The sequence below is a fragment of the Corvus cornix genome, chromosome 10, assembly GCF_000738735.6.
Source record: "Corvus cornix cornix isolate S_Up_H32 chromosome 10, ASM73873v5, whole genome shotgun sequence".
Taxonomy (NCBI): Eukaryota; Metazoa; Chordata; class Aves; order Passeriformes; family Corvidae; genus Corvus; species Corvus cornix.
In genome coordinates this window covers 14229545-14249688 of record NC_046340.1, presented here as the reverse complement: position 1 = coordinate 14249688, position 20144 = coordinate 14229545, and the positions used below count along the sequence as shown (strand labels likewise).

Below are 20144 nucleotides of genomic sequence, written 5' to 3'. Positions count from 1 at the left end.
AGCATAGCTCCTGCTTTGCTCCATAGGGGTTTTAGGAATGTAAAGCATGCTGACTTGTGCTCTTCAGGCCCTGATACCTCAAGTAGCTCAGACATGGGTGGGTTTGCTTTAAATTCAAGTTAGAGGCATAATTATTTATTTAAAGGCATAAACCCATGTCACTTCTAGAAAATTCAGACTCCTTTTCAACTATCAAAATAGCATCAAGGTATATTTTTTTTAACAGAACAATAAAAAAGCCCAAACACTCCCCCCCACCCCATGCTTGTTAAAACAGACCAGTATTTATAGCGACTTAATAGAAACAGTCTAATTCCTTGAATATGTGGTAGACTGAGTTTGAACTTCAAAAGAAAAAGAAACAATTCTGGCTAGCTTTGGATTAACCCTTATCTGGATAAAATATTTGGCAATGTTTTAGAGGTGTGGTGGTACCATGTTAGCTAAACTGGAATTCGGCAGAGAGCTAATCCTTGTGCTCACTCAGGGCACACATCTTAAACCTGAGCACAAGTCCATGCAGTTGTGAACCCAAAACAGATTGTCAGCAGACCGGAAACCGAGTATAAATCAACATTTCAACATGATTTGGTTTTCAGGTTCCTTGATAGGTGGGGCTCTCTGACAGCTGTGTCTGACAGTTAAGCCTTCAATCAGCACAAGGAAAAGGTTACCTTTACTGAGCTGGAGTTTGGAATGCATGCATTCATGCTTTATTTACTTCTAGGTCAGCACCAAAATGGAGTAATAAATTCCCCCCAGTCTGCAGCCCATCCCCAGTTCCCAGGAAATCAATGGGCCAATCAGAAGAACCTGTACACAAGTATGACACGACCAGCTTTACCACGGCAAATGTCGGGAGGATCAGGCAAGATTTCACAGCAACCAGAAAGCTTGGATTTCTTGAAAGTACCTGACCAAGGAGCAGCTGGGTAAGATTTTACATTGAATCTGAGAAAAAGATGCCCATTTTTGCCAATTGTTTCACACACTCAAACTCTTCATAACTGATATACTCTGTATGTCAATCACCAGGTTGTGCTATTGAGCTGTACTCTAAGGTATCATCAATTCCATCAGATTCCAAAACACATATGCTATCCTAGAGCTGTAGGAATAAAGGTGAAGCAGTACTAGTTCAATATCTTAAATTTGAATGTTGATGGCCTTAAAAAATTTTAAGGTTTTTCAGTGACCCAGCAGTTTCCCTTATTCCACTCTTGTAGAACATTAGTGGAGCTTCACTATAGTGGGAATCTTGAGTGTCACTTAATTGTCAAAGACTGCTTCCTACTCAGCAGCGCTATGAAAAAAAAAGAAAGAAGCAGCAGTTTGCTGATAACTCCCATGATCTGCATGAATGGGGATTCTTGGAGGCAGCAAAAGTATATTTATTTTTAACCGTATCAAGAGCACCTTTTTGTACAAACAGCCCTGTCTCAGCTGTCAGTCAGCAGACAAGCTCCTTAGCAAGTGTTCTGCACTGAATTACCCTGTTGGCCTAAGCATTCTTTTGCTGATTTGATATATTAGTTACAATGTTAGTGAGCATTAGACACCTCACAGAAATCAAGTAATACCATAAATGTGCACAATTGATAGATTTTGAGAAATGAAAGTGCACAGGGTTCCTTAGGAGGGGCTTTCTAGTTCCTGAACACAGAGCCCTCAACCAAGGTTAGGCAGGTACAGAGGTCTTTTCAGTTGTACTAATGGCAGTCATTTTACCCCACTGTGCCCAGTGTCACCCGTAAGGTATTTCAGGCATATTTAGAGCATTTTCCTGTTTAAGATTAATCTTCAAATAAGAAAAATCACAAAGAAGTGGTCACTGCTACTTATTTTACCACTTTCAAACCCATCGGCACATCCTAACACTTTCAGGCACGTTCCATCTTGTAATAACAATAAGACATAGAGTCTTTAGGTGGTGAGATGTTCTTGTCACGTGTCAGCTTCTTCTGTTAAACTCTTTTACTAATATTAGATTTTGTCTTAAGACTACAGTTCATACAACAACAAAAACACATAAGCCATAGGATAAAGCCAAACCCGAACATCTCAGCTGTTCTGCAGCAGTAACCAAAGGAAGTACTCTTAACAAAAGTGAGATTCCCATGGCTGTCTTCCTGAGCATTACGAGCTCCTTTATTAATGCACTGAAAAGAAACAACATAACTGTATTCAGCCGTGGATTTCAGATGAGCATTTCTCTGCCTGTTCCTTTTCAAAAGGAAGCTGCAAGCTAGAAGAGGTGTTAATAGCCATATATAAGTAGATATAATTTTTAAGGATTAGAATTAAGTTCATTTTTAGCAAAGCTGCCAAGAAGGATACACTGGTACTAACAATCCAGTACAAGACCAAGATGAAAATCACCAGGCTCCCTTGCAACAGCAAAACATCTCATTTAAGATACCCTAGTTCTACCATGGCTGCACAAAAGCTGAGCTATTTTCCAAGACTTGTGCTGAATTCTTTAGTTTCCATATGTAGGTCTAGGTTTCACAACATCTCCTACCCTGAGCAAAGGCAGTAGATGCTGAAGAATGGGAGAAAATCTCTCCCCTCATAGATACATTGAGAACTGAAGTGCTGTTATAACCCATACTTCAAATCTTATTTTCTGGTGCAGTTCACTACAAAGTTAGAATTAGACAGGTTTATTGACAAAATTAAGCCTAGGACTTTGTGTAAATAACTGTAACCCTGTTCTGCAAAAGCTGTGTAATGTTACCGTGGCATTACATTACATGATCACAATTCATTCTCCTCCACATCATTACAGTTTTTGTCATTCAGCACATAGATTATTAATTTTAAACTGACATACTGAGTCTAATACCTGTTCTCTCTTCCAGCCTTTATTAGCTGATGAGCTGGCAAAATGCATTTCTTCCCTCTTTCCCCTTCCTAATCTTTGGAGTGGTCACAGCTGTAACAGTTTGTGCAGCATCTCCCCTGCTGCTTCAGAGTTGGCTATAACAGAACAAGTCCATAGATGGCCCTGGAATCTGAGGCAACTTAAAAGATATGCAAGTCTCTGTTGCAGCTTAGTCACAAGAATGGTAAAGTAGCAAGCCTGTGAGCTGGAAATTTGTTTTTGATACTAAAAACTAAATCCCTGTTGACATTGGGGAAAGGGGAGAGACACAGCCTAAGCTGTGCAGATACCAAGATATGCATGAACCGCATGTGCACATTTGCTTCCATTTCAGCCTGGGCACTAAATATCTTCATTTGAACTGCTGGGAAGTCCTTACTCATCCATTTCCATAGGAAAGAAATGGCAACTCTTCCCTGGGAAAGGGACAGTCTCACACTGCTATTTTTAAGTGTTGTGACATTCAAGAAAATCTTTTTTCCCTTGTTCTGTGATGTTCTTCAAAATGAATTCATTAAGACAGAGGGGTTTGCTAAAGCTCAGGTTTCAGTCACAAGCCCCAAAGCCCACGCGCCCTTGCTGTCGGTCAGTGTCCGCAGGCAGACGTCGAGCCGCCCGCCACCGGCCGGAGGAAGGCCCAAGCCGCAGCCCAAGCCCAAGCCGCAGGTGCCGCAGTGCCGGGCGCTCTACGCCTACGACGCGCAGGACACCGACGAGCTCAGCTTCAACGCCAATGACATCATTGACATCATCAAGGAAGGTATGGACACGCAGGGGCTGGAATTTCAGTGCTGGTCTTGAAGGTACATTGTCACAAGGAGTTAGGACAGGACTTCCCAAGCCACCCCAGTTCCTCTTCTCTTGTTAGGCTTGCAAATTTCCATGATGGCTCAGGGGGCACAGAAGCCTCCACCCCAGTCCCACCTCTTCACTCAAGAGCATGTCAGAGACAGACCACAGACCTGTGTCACTGGGTACTGCAGAGCTGTACATTTAGTGAGACAGTAATTCAGTCACTGCCTCTAGAGGAAAATTAGCCTAAACCACAGCTGTAGCACAAGAAGCAAAAAGTAGTTAACCAATTCCAACTCTGGGTCTCCAAAGCACCCTCCCCAAGGCAAAATGATGTGGCCAAAAGATGAACACTCCACATCCTATCCCTTCATTCCTTCCCAAGAAGGCTCTCACTGAGTGGTACAGCTTTGCCACAGGTTGCACCAAGTACACAGAAACGCTTCCCAGAGCTCACTCCTTACCCTTGCTATCCTTGTTGCAGATCCTTCTGGCTGGTGGACGGGAAGACTACGAGGGAAACAAGGTCTGTTTCCCAACAATTACGTCACCAAGATTTAAAAGACTGTCAGAGAATAATTGACGTAGAGGTACCAGTGGTTGATGATGTTTTCCCTTGCCTTCAGGACATTGTTCTTCCAAGATCTGCTGTTCTCAGCAGTATTTTCACCAGTAAATTGTGTATGAGCAGGAAGAGTTACCCACAGTACAGACTTTGATCTTTGTCTCAGCACCATACAGCAATGAACTGACCAATTATTTATTATATTTAAAACCTGGTTTAAACACCTGGTAAGTGAAGAATGCTCAAACCTACCATCTTCCTGAAACAGGTGCTTTACAGTCTGGGACCAGGAACTTCGAAAGGGGTGTATTTAATAAGTGCCTTCAGCTGAATATCAGTAATCTTTTAAATTATCTACTGAAGATAATGTTAAATGCACATTTCATCTAATGCAGATCACTCTGGGGAACATGTTAATAAGTATGCTGCTACATGTCAAAAAGATAGAGGCTCATTTGGGATATTACCATCTAAAAAACTACTGTGATGGTCTATTTAAGTAATTCTGTACAGAGATGTAATGGAACTGGTTTGTGTTTGCAGGTGTGTTTAGGGACTCCCAACAGGCACTGTAAGAATTTAAAACAGAGAACCACATTGTACTGTATGCTAAACAATGTTGCCTTCTTCAAGATTTATATTATAATATGGCTGGCCCATGTTGGATTTATGTTTAATACTCTACCTGTTATAGGAAGTGTCTTTATGCAGAGCTGTACATTTACAGAAATAGTTATATACTGTATATAAAAACTGGTTATGATAGAAACATGTAAAAATGTATAATGTAGTAGTCCACTGTTCTTATGAAGTAGTACTGCTAGAATTTTTATGCCAGGTACTTACAGATATGCACTACTCCTTCTCCTTTTAAATAGCAAAAGCACAGGTGTTACTGCCCAAGTCTGATTGCCTCCCCCAGCAGAGTGGCTGGTGCTTGCCCTGCTGTTCTGAGAATTCCTGCTTTGCCTTTTGAACCTCCGTAAAATAAAACACAGGAAGATCAACATGTCTTATTTGTTCTCTGTGCAGTTTGTTCTCACATATACAATGTCTTCAGGATTTTACTGCACTGACTTCTAAAGAAAAAACCCTTTTCTTCACTCCCAATTATTTTTCCCTATGCCCAGCTGAAGTGCTGTTCTCTCCTGTTAAGAACAGTTAAAAAGCCCTGGATATGTTGGTATTAAGAAGTTGCATAAGCTTTAAGATACAGCTAAAAATCTTGAATCCCTCCTAAACCGTTGCCTAAGTCTAACTTAGGTACACAAACCATCTGCTGTAGAAACTGTTTCTGGGAGACAGGAATGAGGACCTCACTCCAAGGGAGGAATTACATCCACACAAGGAATGAAGCACATTTTTCAGAAGATCATTTGCAGCAAGTGCTAGGTTTACTTAGCACAGGGGAGAGAAAAATCTGCTTGAGGAGATAAAACCCAGTAAGTTCAACATCCTTCCCACACAGGAGCACTGGGGTCTAGGTCAGTTCTGTAGCATGAGGTTCTTGCCTTTTACATCAGAGCCAGCATGCTCGTTAAGAAGAGATGCCGGAACAGTCATAGAATAGCTCAGCGTGGAAGGGAGGTAATGAGTTCAGTATAACCTGGAGACTACCCAAAAGGTCTGTAATTAAACATTACTGATACAGGATTAATTTAACGAAAAGACCTACATGAGGTATTGAGGTAGAAAAGTTGCATTAATTACAGGCTTGTATTCCCTGAGCATACAGATAGTGACAGAGCAGAAACAAAGACAAAAGCAAGCAAAATGTAAAGGAAGGGGCAAAGAAGAACTGCCTTATGGGGGGTTTGACTCTGTAATCCCAGGTACAGAGGTTTATTGGAGAAGGGGGGGGGGGGGAAGAGAAGATATGGGCAAGTGAACAGGTAATGAAAAAACTAAGGGGGTCCTTTTCAGGAAGTGGAGAAGGTTTCAAGAGCTGAGCTGCTTTCAGAAGGTCTCCTCCCCACAGTTCCACACCTGTATTCCCTGCCTAGGTGTTAGCATTACAGGAGACTTCTAGTTTTTCTACCTTAGCTCCCTTTAAGCACACAGAGAAACACACAGATTTACAAGGTTAATACCCATTAAAGCTAGCCTACTTTCCCCAAGCTTGAAGGCAACAACCTACCAAAAAAAAAAAAATTCCAGTACACTTTCTTGGAATAAGGCACTGAAATAAAGTACATATTTAGTGTTCTTTAAGGTACAACAGAAAAGATGCACTGTCTGCCTGTTCTTTATGTTAAGAGTGAAAATAAATTAATAAATACAATGCAATATATAAAGCTTGGAGATTCTCTTTGGAAGCAACCACAGAGAATAATCAAGCCCATTTAACTGCAAGTTGTAACAATCACCTATTTAGTCAAATGTTCTGCTTGGACATTAGATTGCAAATATGTAGGTTGTACCTTAAAGAGTCACACTCACAATATTTAAAAGAAAGGAGTTTTATTTTTAGATAGAAAGCTGTGTTACAAAGCAAATTTAAAATGTCACCTTCTGCGTGAGTCGGAACTGTCTGCGGGAGGCTGGAATGCTATGTACAAAAGCAGTAGACAAAGTGCACACCCCATCAGGCCCTGCTGCCCAGGGCTTCACAAGAGTGATGCAGCCAGATCCCTAATGATCTCGCTGTTCAGCTGAGGGATGGTGCTGATGGTCAGTAGTTTGCTGCTTGCATACTTATTCTTGATAGCCTGCAGAATAGAGAACAGAGATACAGAAGTTTTACACATACAGTACTTATGCTCAGGCAGATGATTTTTTGGTCAGTTAGCTTGCCTGCTTGGAAAACAAGCAAACAAACAAGGCTGGCAGTGAACCAGTTTGCAAAGTAACAAGAGCACAACTTGTTAAAAAGGTTTTGATGTTAACATTAATGCAACAGCCTCTCACAGGCTTGTCAGAAGAGCATAGGCTTTGAGATAACATATGGAGTCTTTACCTAAGGAGCCACAATATGCAGCAAGCTATTTTTAAAACATTATAGAGAGGATTTAAGTAGTTATACTTACAATGTATTTTGTTAACTTCTCATTTACTTTGACCACATTCTTGGCCATATGTTTCATGGTCATCACAAGACTGTCCTCTGCATAGCCAGTGTAGTACTGCTGCTTTGTACCCTGTAGCAGAACAGTAACAAACTTGAGATTTACGATGGGGGAATTGCTGCTGAAGGCACAATCACATCAGGCAGCAAACACCCTAAGCTTCATGGCTAAGACTCAAGTGCTGGAAGCTGTAGCTGTCAGTTCAAATGACAGATCCAGAGTAACCTGATGTGCAGAAGTCTGGACACATCAGGGACCATGATTCTGGACTGAACAGAGAATAAAAAAACAACCAGCTGAACTACAACTCACTACTCATGGTCCACAACTTCATTATGCTACGTGTACTTCAAGAATTATGAAAATCTATTTTTACTTACAGTGTAGCCTTCTGTAACTCAATTCCAACAGAAAAATCCTTTTATACCACACTATTCACACAGAAAAGGATTGTGAGTTTTTACTGGCACATTCCTTTTTCTACCTGCCCTTATGCATCAGGCTGTCCAACTGTCATTCCAGCACCAGCACTGTTACCAACCTAAACACAATTTTCTTAAGTGCTTTTTTTATTGGTTCAATTCCACTGACCGAAGAAAAAACTCCTAACAACAAGTTTGATTAAAATACTCACCCATTTGTTATGTCCCAGAATCTTCTGAGACAGGCACAATGCAGCAGCTGCAATCTCTGAAGGACGATGGTGAACCATGTCATAGTCTATCAGTGTCAGCTCCATCAGGTATTTTGCTAGAGTGTGTTGCTTAGCATCGGCCTAGCAGGTTGAGAGCTTGTTAATCCACAAAATTTCACTTCACTTCAGCACAATCACTCAGAATTGCTTATTGTGTTCAAGAACAAAACAAAAATAGCAAAATCTTTACTACAGTTTAGGGACCATCCTTTCTAACAGACATTCCTCTCAAAATCAAGACCAGTGACCACATCAGTCTAGACTAGCAGCCCTTTGGAATTTGGACACAAAGTCAAGTGAGGGATTTTAACAGAAAACTGCAGTATCAGGTACTGCTGTGCCCAACTGGGGATACAAGTGCTCCTTCTGTAATGCAAACTAAAGGAAGGAGGAGAGATGTAAAATTACTTATTTGAGTTAGTGGTCTGCTGAGACAATCGAAGCCCACCTCAAAGAGTGGACAGTTCACTTGAATGTAACTACTGAGGTGGAGAAAGAAAGGGTCGTGTCAAAGAGAAAGCTTATCTTTTGATTCTTAAATATCACAGTATTTGCAAGCAGAAATTACAAAGAACTGCAACACGGCTAATGTTTTACTAATAAGTACCCTGATCACCAGGATTAAAAAGATTAAAAGCAAGGGTTCTTAGCTGAACAGTAAAATTACTGCCTCTAAGGCTGAACATAGGCCGCAGTAGATACAAATGTGAAATACTACTGGCTACCACAGTGACATTGTCATGTTACTCCACACGGTGGAGTTTCAGAGCTGAGCATTTCTTCATCCAGCATTTAAGCAGGAGGAGGGTAAGATCACATGATAAAAATGCCAGAAGCAATCCCCATAGACTTTACCAATAAAGGAAAGTGCTAGATAATGAGGACAAGTACCCACCTCCCCAGCTTTTGATGCTCTTCTTAAGAAGTGAATTGGAAGAGGTCGTCCCAGATCAAAATTTAATTCTTTAAGAATAATCATCTCCATTTCTCTAATTTCATTACTGGTGTAGGCATTGTCGGTAATGTAAACGAAGTCTGCTACATCAGGAGACAATATCTCTTCATATTTTGAAGCTACAAGCAGCGCTGTTACGCCCACCAGCTGAAGCTTCTTGCGAGGTACTGGATGACTCTGCAACACAGGAAATTTAAAATGCCTAACTCTAGGTAAACAGATTATCAGTTTACGATACCAGCATGACAGTGCTCATTCTTATAAATGATGTTTTTCACTCTAGTCAAAGGTGCTCAAAGAAGGGAACAGCCTCAGTTAAGATGCTGTACTGTAACAGCTCTTATACACAGAGCAGATTTTGTAGATTGTTAGATTTCTAAAGAAAAGTTAAATCCTGAACTCCTTTACAAACATAGTAATTGAATAATTACTGAGCATGACTTGAAGAATCTCTCACCTGTAAGAAGCGATCCATGATCGCCACACACATGTACAGTGTTTCCTGCAGGAGGTGGAATCTCGAGTGCACCTGGACAAGCCAGTCCACCAGAATTGCGCGCATGCGCCCATTGATCGTCCTCCCGTCCAGGTAGTGTGGCCGGACCGATTGCTGCAGCTGTGGGGAGAGCGGTGTGAGCAACCAGGTAACCCCAGAGACACGGGGGCGGCCGTGGGGCATCCTACCTCGAGCTCCCTCAGGTACAGGTAGATGTCTTTGACATAGTCACTGCACAGCTGGGGGTTCTCCCAGTCCTCAGCATCAATGTCTTCTACGTTGTTGAGCAACACATCAGAGAAGGCTTGGCACAAATCTTCCTCTTGCATTGATACATCCATAGGGACAGGAGACAGAACCTAAGGAATAGATCATATCTGTTAACACATCTTATGTATCTACTGTTTACATTTCAATGTTCCTTTGTTTCCATGTTTCACCAGTCACTAATACAACTTCTTTAGACGGAAGTTCAAACCAAGCTTGGGCTCCAGTGCAGCAAGTTTTCATTGAGATACTGCAAACATAGAATCCCAACATCTTCTAGTAATTGCCAGCTAAAGCAGAAACTTCATCCAGCACTTCAACAGTTTGTTCTGTCACTTGAATGTCAGCCTTTAAGTACAACCTGCATTAAACCAAAACCTCAGTACAGAGGCTTTGCTTTTTCAGCAGAGGAATGAGATACAGCCACAGATAAACTTTTGTGAAGGTAGAGCTCTAAGCTGCAAAGCAAATTAAAAATCAGAACAGTATCATCGCTTTCTACCTTTGGAACATCAGTTTCTTTGTTTGCTTGATTCACAGCAGGTGGAGCTTTAGGCAGTGCAATTCCATTTGTCATCTTGCTAGGTACTTTCACAGGCTTTATGGATGCTTTGGGGCATTCTGTTTTCTGTAGTAAAAACAATTATTATTAGTAGAGAGCTAGCAATCTAACTTCTCCCTCTATATAGATTTCAAATGTTCCTTTACCTTAGATATGTGCGTTCCTCTTGTTGCAACTTTATTTCCTATTTCTTCTAAAGCAGCCCTTTTGCCAGTCACATGAGGTTTCGCTTTACTTTTAAGGTCAGACACAGCATTCTCCATCCCTCTAGTGATCTAAAATGATAAAATTGCAAAAGCTGAAGAGTCAGAGACCAACAACTTTCCAATGCCTGACTCCATTATACGCTTACCACCACTCCACTGTACCTGTGTACCTCTGTGCCTGCTACGCATTACTCAACCAGCTTTTCTTTCCTAGCCAGTCACATATGTTCAGATGAAGAGGTCTCCTCTAGATTCAGAGCACTGTACTCTCTGAAGGGTGTTGTAAAATTAAGCAATGCATCCTATCTCATACTTTGTAACTTTTTAAGGTCAGAGTGCTCACCTGCTATTTAACTATTATACTCACACACTTTGTAACTGTAGCAGCGCCCCCTAGAGGCTGCATAAAGCAAATTCCTTGTTACATATATGCCACATAAAATCAAAAAGCTATACTACACACGCAAAAATTAATATTCTTTGTTATGCTCAGCAATGAAACCACCAGGCTTCAGGTTTTTCGTGGAGTTCAGCTTAAACCACTAGACAATCACCACAGAAGAGAGGCTCCCGGAGTCCCTTCCTACACCTACCCCTAAAGCAGCTTTAGTTTTCCCACTCCCACATCCCCCCCGCGTTCAGTGGGGGAGGCGCGGCGGCCAAGGCCAGGCCGAGGCGGGAGCAGCGCACGCGCTGCCCTTAACGGGGCCCCCTCCCACCGCTGGGCCACAGCTCGGCCCGGCCGCCGCCTCACCCGCCCAAGTACGGGGGGTCCCGTCCGGTCTGAGAGCCGCCCCCCCCCCACCACCCCGCGGACCCCGCGCCGCCTGAGGGCGAAGAGCGGCGGGGCCCCTCGGCGCCCCCTCTCTCGCCCCCACCCCCGGCCCGCCCGCCGCCCGTGGCGGTACTCACAGGGGCGCGGCGCGTCACCGGCAGCGCCATGGCCACGGATGCGAGGAGAGCTGCTGCCCGCCGCTCCGCACACAACTGCTCCGTTCGCGAACCAAACCGGCAGCCGCTCCCTCACGCTGCCGCGGCTCCCTTTAAACCCTGTCCTGCTCTACTATTGGACAACTTCGTACAATGCACGCGTCCGATTGGCCCGTCTCCACAGGCCCCGCCCCAGCAGGAAACGGCTCGAGCCGCTTCCGGTGGCCGCGGCCGGCGCGGGGGGCGCAGCGCCTCCCTGAGGGCGGGGCCGAGCCCGAGCTCACGGACGGCGGAGTGTAACCCCAAAATCCGCCGGCACCGCGCCCGCTGCCGCGGGAACGCCCCGCCACGACAGGTGGCGAGTTAAGGGCGCTCCCAGCTGTGGGGAGGCAGGCGATGAGGGCGGAGGAGTATCAATAACGAGCCCCGAGATTCAGGAACTTCAACGCTACCGTAGTTGCCTAACTGACAAAACAGTCTACTTACAATTCTCCAGTCTCTCAAAATTGGCCCTGAATTCCAAGGTTCCAGACGATTCTGTTCAGCAGGATAATTAACTTCAGCTAAATGCTGATTGTTCACTAAGATAGTGTTTTCTTAGGCAGTACCTGTAGTAATTAATACATGTAAACAAAAATGTTCACAGATCAAGATTTCAAGAGCAAAACAAGGGAAGGGGAAAAAAATTGCAACGAAAACAGATTTTGAATGATACCAGTCTAACATTTTATTTATTGCATACAAAAGGATTTCTTTTGACAATGGAATTTTATATGAAAAGTAATTTGATGCATACTATTGAGAATCTTATCTTCAAAGATGCTGCAGAAAACTTAAGGCAATGCATCTAAGCATATAAAGCACAGTAAGAGGTGGAAATGTTCAAAATGAAAAGCCTATTCCTTCTCCTTCCCTTAAACTATGGTTAAGTCACAACCTTCTGGAACAGAAGTTGCAGCTTTTTAGCCCCTGCAATAGCATTAAGATCAGAACACTGTGATTCCTGACAAATACCTACGTGTTCAGCATCACATTACAATGTTATGCATACATTTAAAAACAAGACAGTATCAGTAGCTATTATATAACAAATCAATTCATGGATCACTAAGATACCTCTAGTACCAGGCACTCAAATCAGACCCATAAAATATTTCCTAAAACAAACAAACAAACAAACAAAAAACCCAAAAAAACCCAAACTAACAAATCAACACAACCCAAACCTGTGCTTCTTTGTCCTGTAAGAAAGCCAAAATAGATTATATCGCATACCCAGGGTCTCAGTTACTTCAGAGACCCTGGATTTTTTGTCCCGTATCTCTCAAGTACCTTCTTGGAAACTTTTAGAAGTGAGTATCATCAGTCTTCAAGCATTAGTGGTCAATTAACTTCCCTTTAACAGTCACTGGAAAACACAAAGTGTTTGTTCAGTCCTTCCAGTTACTTTTATTGATTTCTAGCAATGCAGCTTGAACTTGGCAGCCACTTTCAATTTCCTACAGCCAAACTGTTCAAGAAGCTTTAGCATAAACCCAAGTCAGATTTTGAAGCAGTCCAATCTCTGCCTCTCTCCCATATCCCCCATTGTACAAGCACAAAGTGAAGTTCAGTTTCAGCAATGCAATTAAGCTCGAAAAGGTCCATTTATCACACATGCTGGAATAAAATTTCTCCCTGTTTAAAGCCTCAGTGCCAGAGGTGTTAAGTTTGTTGCCAGCAATAGACTGTACTCACAAATGCTACTACTAACAGGTAAAAAAATAAAATAAAAGGTAAGCAGCTTTAACCAGAAACAGGCAACAAGTTAGGTAAGGTAATATTTATAAATGGATTTTTTTTTAGTGTAAACATAACAGTTTATCTTTTAGGTTTACTGTAAACCGTTTTACACATAATCTGATCATGAAAGACAAAGACAAGAGAAACTGAAGGTATTTATTATTCAATCCACTTACAAAGCAGGTGGCTTAATGCAAGCTAATAGACATGTTCATATATGATCCCCAAGGAACATCTTTTCCAAAGCGACAGTAATACTGTCTCAATGTTTTTGCACATTTGCATTTTGCAATGTTGAGCACATTTAAATAAACTATATCATACGTGAAAGAATGTTGATGAGCAACTTGAATCCTGATATAGATTAAAACCTCCTTCAAAGGCAAAATGTTAGTATGTTATAACTTAATTCTATATACTATACTATGCAGCAAATCTTAACTATAGAAAATATTTCAATCAGTGATGGACTGTTGGTAATTTATAAAGAGGGAATCTATGATCAAGGCAAAAACTAGGTAACCACATAATTTGTGTGTCAGTTTCTACAGGAATTTACAGGCTTTCAACTTACTAATGAAAAATAAAAACAAGAGACAAGTGGATTTAGCTAACTTTATTAACTTTAAATCTAATAAAAGTCCCAAGACAAGCCTGGAATCCTTAAAAAAATCTATGAATTCACGTATATAAACCCAAACAAAAACCCTGCAGCTTTAATTCCTTATTGAATGGTTTTATATTAAGAAAACCACAAACCAACAAAACCCAAACAAACAAACAAAAAAACACAACCAAAAAAAAAAAAAAGAAAAACAAACCAACCCTCAATGTGCGCAGATACTTCAACTTAAGTTAGCAGAAGACCAAACAGATTCTAAGCTCTTTTTCCATGTCCCTAATAATTCTTTCAATCTGCAAGTATCTACAATCCAGCTAACTGAAACCAACATTTAGTGTTCACTAAGAGCTGTTTCACAGCAGCATATATTTAAGTTAGGGATTCAAATTTCTAGACATAGAAGAAAATGATAAATACAATCTGAACAGCAGTCTAAATGTTTAATATTGACATTCAAATATATCCGCATTGTGCTGAAATTTTAAAAACAAACACAAGAATCTGATCAGACAAAAACTCTGGTGGTGAGTATGCTATATGTATCAGTCAAACTGAATATAGTTCATATTCTGTTCCCAGTATTAAGGATGTTATTTGACTCATAACTGATCTTGTAAATATACAGCAGCCATTTTTTCCTAATTAAGGAATGTCTCAATACATAATATTATCCTTTTCTAGATGATCTTTATACATTTAAACTAAAATATATATGATCGATTAAATTAAGGAATTTGAGGTTAGTAATGAGTGAAATCATACTTTCAAAGCTTGATACTACGTAAAACAAACCAAAAAAGAGACCACACAATTCTACTTACTAAAGCAGCTAATCTCGCCTGCAAGTTTGGGGTCACAAAGCCCATAATATGTGCAAACAAATGCAATACAAGGAACCATGCAAAAAATACAGTAATGAATTTAAAGAAAAAAATGTAAAACCTAAAAAAAAAAATTATAAATACACTGAAACTCAACTGTCTTCTACATACACTGTAGGTCTAGCATTAGTTGTACCATATAGCAGAGCCAGCACTCTGGGTTCAATGCTTCCAAATCTGCGCAGGTAAGTCATGCCATCTTTGGTTGACTGCAGTACCAGGAAGGATGAGAGGGAGCGAGAGGGAGGACAAGAGTTCTGGAAAGCAGTGTCAACTTTCACTAGGCAGCTGAGCCTCAATGTCCACTCTGCAAATGGGGCACTTCTTGTTAGTAATCAACCACTGATCTACACATACTTGGTGGAAAAGGTGCATACATGGAAGGCGCCTGTCATCAGAACAGAAAAACATTAGTGTTAGTAATTTCCATATCAACAAACCCATTGGAAAAAATGGGTGTGGGCTTTGCTACTGAGGTCTGTTTTTTCTGTTTTCCCACAGGTTTATCATAGCCTTTTCCAGTTGAACCTACATTCTGTCTAGTTCCAAAAAGAAATGGATATGGGCAATGAAGTCAAGCACCAACTGGCTTCTGCTGTATTAGACTGATTTAAACCTGCTGGAATTTAAGTTGCATTACTCCAGAAAAACTGGACTAACAGTCCTGATTAATTCAGGGCATCAGCTTGGGCTCATATTGTAACACAAGCAGTCAAACTATGGGAGATTGTAATAAAATAACCTACATTCTACCTACAGACAATACAGACTGAAAAACGTGTATTTTCAACCGCAACTTGTTTTATTGTATTAGTTCAATGACAGTAGTTAATTTCAACTGTTAACCTGGGCAGTGCTGTAAAGCAGTGCACCAGATTCTAGTATCAAAGCCAGAACATTACCATTATATTCTGATATTCAGTGTTGTATACCTGACATCTTCACCTTCCTCCAATATAGACAAACAGATGGTGCACTTTTCCTCTGTGTCTTCTTCTGTTCCTTCCTCCCCATCTTGTTTGCAGTGCAGTTTCCTCTGTGAGAACCAATCAGTTGTTACCTTATTAGTAGAGATGACATTATTGACAAACTGAGTAAAATCTGGTTTTGATACATATTCATCACATATTTCTTTGAAAACATTTTCTAATATTTATTCAAATGAATTTGAATCAAAATGAATCAAAAACCAGCACTTAGAGCAAAACCCAGGACATTTCAGATTTAACTGTTGTTAATTACAGAAGTCCACTGGGCTATTAATTTCAGAGTGCTGTAACCAGTCCTTTTACTTATTGTCTATGTCTAAATATCTTAATTCCATTCATGGAAAAAAAAAAAAAAAAAAAAAATCAACCTAGTGTCTTGTCACTATTTATCAAGTACGAAATAACAATGTCATGTTGATGGGATTGGGTATGATCATAGACTGAACTCCAACTGAGAGACGACCTCAGTTGTCAAAACTGTGTACCAGATTCAAAACCTCCTAGTATTCCAGCCGTACCCATGTGTTCAAAGTAAAGGTTAAATTGATATATACCACGCAGGGAAACACTGTGAACTATTTACTGCCAATGTAAAGCCTTAGTTTATGAGTTATCACTGAAGTCTGTTGACAATTTTGCTATTACCAGCAGTTATTTCACTACTCACAAGGCTACTTGTAACTACTGAACAAGTTAATCATATCACACCACTTTTGTTCATCACATAGCTCTTTATCTAAGGAACTAATTTTAAATTTTCCTTGTGAAACAAGTGGCATTGTAAGCTTTGTTTACAATCCTTGAAATTTCAAGATAGAGAAAACATGCCCTCTTTGACACTGACATTTCTGCAGATTTAAGCTAACCATAAACATTATTCTATGTTCAAAGAAATATTACAGGCAGGCCACAATTTGACAAATCCTCACCTTTTTGTATTTATGGGGATATGTGCATCTTTCTATAGTTCCCTGTGTTGCTCCACGATTAACATTGCCTAGTCGTTCCTCCAAGTGAATCAGCTCCTAAAAATCATGAAGGAATAAACAGTGTAAAAGCTATTATTTCAACTACCTTGAGGAAGTATTTATTTTATTCTAACCCATTTTCATTTTTAGAATGACAAACTTATTTCCTGACTTACTCAAATATAGGCAAAGCCAAAAAGAGTATGTTGTGTGGGAAAAGTGATGGGCTTCTGTAGAAAAACCCACACAACACTGTCTGGTATTTTTAGTTCTAGGGAAATACTACTATACTACAATAAAATGAGTGTTTGTCAGCTAGGAATGGCTATCAGTATGTTCACACATACTTCTGTATCTTCTGTGTCTAATGAGGAAAAGACAATTAAAATATGCTATGTAAATATTTGCTTTCTAACAGTCATTAAGGCTTTGAAGAAAAAAAAGAGTTGCTTAAGTTGAAATACAATGACTGATTTATTTTTCTCCAGCAATGAGTTTATTACAACCATGAGATGTCACTGAAGAGGTTTTCAGTGGATAGGGTCATTAACTCTCTGCATCTGATACCTTTTATGTTCTCCTGGTTTTTTTTCCTTCACTCCATTTCAATTCCTGCACTATACAACAGGACAGCACTGTTCACATGGCCAAGTTTCAGCCTCACTTGGAGGATCCTGGCACAGTTACTCAGAGACACCACTACCTTCTGCAAGAATGTTGTATGACTACTCTGTCCTACTGATGGGTGGTATGCACAGCAAGAGGTACTGTCAGTTAATTGCCACCTAACCTGCATTGTCCAGGGCACCTTTTCCTGACCAACTTTTCAATATGCTTTTGTCCCACTCCACAATGGTGAGGGCATTCTGTAAGTAAAGGGTATTTTCTTTATGATTCTTTTCTATCTATACACAGAACTAGCTCTATCATACACCCTCCCCATATTCCCTCATGACACATTTTGACATATATCTAGTTTTATTCTATTACAAACCTCAAAATTGCCCCTGAAAGGGCCTCTGAATGAAGTTCCATCCAATCCCGATGAAATGTAACGGATGTGAGGGTAGCCCGCCATGTCTGGTACCTATTCAAACAGCAGATGTTAAGTTAAACCTATTCAGAACAGTTTCAGTATTTTACTGTTCACTTTGAAAAATTTAAGTTCCTTTTGCTTTCATTGAATCACTTATTATTTATACTCCTCAGCCTGAGCATACGATTCCAACTGACAGCACAAGACAAACACCACTCTGACACATCTAAACATAACCAGAAGCAAAACAGAAGTGAGACTAGATCTCTCCTGTAATCTCTCCACATCTGCATTACAATTCCCAAGTCCCAAAATCTCAACCTACATTATATAAACCACCATAAATATCTACCTATTTTTGTAAACAGAACACCTAACAGCTACATACGAAGTTAAAAAGAGGACTCGCTATAGATTCTCAAATGTAAGCTTTTGGTACCACAGGAGAAAAAAGCCTAAAAAACTCAGTCTGGAAGAAGCAGCCAATATTCTTATCTCACTCAAACAACTGAACATCTTCAGACACACTTCAACTTCAGAGGCAGATAAAAATTAGCACTCAAAACTCGCATCTAAAGTCACAGTTAACACTACATTCAAGCATCCACTAACCTTCTTGCACAGTAAGAGATATAAGCAGTGAACAAAAGACCAGTGTTCAGTGCTATACCCCACAGGCCCTTCATGCACCAGCACTTTCCATAAAGCAAAGCTGAAGGATAGTTAATATAGCAGGGACAACCTCCACAGCAGGGCTGCTGCATTCCTTTTTTACCCCAGCAAGATGAGTGAATAATGGCATTGATTTTTTTGTCAGAAATATACCAGTAGCAATTTTTAATGAACAGGTGAAATAAACCCAAAATGATCAGCAGATTCAGTTCACTCAATCCCACAGCACACCGAGAGAAGACTGTAAGCAGCAATCCATTTGGAAATACTTGAATGCTATCAGCTGATAATGCCTCTGCTGCTGTATATGACAGCTCAAAATTCATCTCATGAGGCTGTCCACAGATCAGATATCCCAGATACTATTCATGATGTCAAGTATTCACATGCCACTTTTCTTCTTTCCATCCAACACTTCCAAGTTTAACACATATAAAGGTGTAAAACTCAATGAATGCACTGTGGAAAAGCAGACCTAGACAAAGCTCCCCACATCAAATAAAAGAGCAATAAGCTAGCTACCTTTCTACAGTTTTCAAATCCAGTCTTGTAACTAAAAGCTGACAGGGATAGAAAAGATTTCTCTGCCCTAAATATTTTTTTTCCAGAAAAGAAAGGCAGAATCTGATTATTTTAAAGCAGTTTACATGGTGCTTGTCAAACGATGATGTAGTGCCAACATCCTCCACAAACACAGCCAGAACACTGGTCTTGAATTTTAACAAACCAGAGTAACAGAAACCAAAGATGCATATTCATGTCCATATCAAACCACTTCATCTAAGTAATATTTGCTGGTATCATAGGTCTTAATGTCTGATAACATAAACCGTGGCTGTAACTAAGGAATTTTGGGGGAGGAGACTAAAAATATGCTGATTTGTAAGAAATCTGTCTCAGATAATCACTGATTTATGATTCATTCTGCATTTAAATGTGTAATTCTACTTCAGCTTTCAATTACCGAAAATGCATTTAAGGAACTAGGTCACTCACTCACATTATGAACATACTTACTGTGCCAGGTTTTTACTAGGCATAGACCTGTCTGGCATAATTTGGAAAATTTTATTGTCTATTACAACATTGTGAATTGATGGCCACCACTCAGAGGAAGGAAACTCCTGACAAAAACTAGCCTAAGTCTCAGAAGTGATATTCAGTGCCTGGTCCTTTATTGACCAGAATTTGAAATCAGTCTTCTGGAAAACAATGGATCTGATAGTGCAGATATTACATCATTACAAGAGCTGCAAAGTCACAGATGTATTGCTGTAATTCCATAATTACAGTTCCAATTGCCCCAACAGTCAGTTTATCAACTGCAGTGACACGCACCTGGACAGGTCTTCTATTTGGAAGAAATTCTGCTATTGGAGACTAAAACCTACTAAATTTAATTTTAACAGTACAAAACCAAAATTGTTCAGAGTACCTATCACAATTAACTACTGAACTCAAGACAACAAATGTTGTGTGGGAGAATGTGTTTTCATGCTAATAAATGGGCCTTCATATTATCTTGATGGGGATGGCATAACACCTCTGCTAAATTACCTGAACATACATTATATACAGGCTCTTTTATAAAATACCCTCAGAGCACAGCTTACATTTCTGGCCAGGTAAAATGGTACTCTGAAAAAATGTCTCTAAGAAAAAAATCAAAACAGTTCTTTTACACCTGCAGAATAAGCAGTCTGCTAACACAGCAAGATTTTAACTAAGTACATTTGCAACTACAAGATGGAGAAAATATTTGCAAGAGAGAACTACCA

General features: G+C 40.3%; 3 protein-coding genes across 11 annotated transcripts in view; 1 reads left to right on the top strand and 2 right to left on the bottom strand.

Annotated features, from left to right (window-relative positions):
• Nucleotides 1–5253, top strand: part of MYO1E (myosin IE) — a 108631-nt gene extending 103378 nt beyond the window's left edge. For 3 of the 5 annotated variants that reach the window (XM_010390823.4, XM_039557677.1, XM_039557676.1), the window contains exons 26-28: nt 728–932; nt 3475–3644; nt 4161–5253. In XM_010390823.4, coding sequence (XP_010389125.1) covers nt 728–932; nt 3475–3644; nt 4161–4237 — 452 coding nt within the window. In that variant the 3' untranslated portion in view covers nt 4238–5253. Of the gene's footprint in view, nt 1–727; nt 933–2861; nt 3645–4160 lie in introns of those variants that run through there. The other 2 variants (XR_005602781.1, XR_005602782.1) reach the window with 2 other exon arrangements.
• A 1431-nt stretch (nt 5254–6684) lies between these two features.
• CCNB2 (cyclin B2) lies at nt 6685–11525 on the bottom strand. The gene is made up of 9 exons (XM_039557684.1): nt 11399–11525; nt 10427–10555; nt 10221–10346; nt 9640–9810; nt 9413–9571; nt 8896–9132; nt 7941–8081; nt 7268–7378; nt 6685–6949 (listed from the first exon to the last, which is right to left on the bottom strand). The coding sequence occupies exons 1-9, from the start codon at nt 11426–11428 to the stop codon at nt 6848–6850; spliced, it is 1206 nt and encodes a 401-aa protein (XP_039413618.1). The 5' UTR covers nt 11429–11525; the 3' UTR covers nt 6685–6847.
• A 593-nt stretch (nt 11526–12118) lies between these two features.
• The window catches only part of RNF111 (ring finger protein 111), a 44798-nt gene continuing 36772 nt past the window's right edge, over nt 12119–20144 (bottom strand). For 2 of the 5 annotated variants that reach the window (XM_039557682.1, XM_039557678.1), the window contains exons 11-14: nt 17653–17745; nt 16620–16715; nt 15634–15761; nt 12119–15089 (exon numbers count right to left, since the gene is read on the bottom strand). In XM_039557682.1, the coding sequence (XP_039413616.1) occupies nt 14972–15089; nt 15634–15761; nt 16620–16715; nt 17653–17745 (435 nt within the window). In that variant the 3' untranslated portion in view covers nt 12119–14971. The remainder of the gene's footprint in view (nt 15090–15633; nt 15762–16619; nt 16716–17652; nt 17746–20144) is intronic. The other 3 variants (XM_039557679.1, XM_039557680.1, XM_039557681.1) reach the window with 2 other exon arrangements.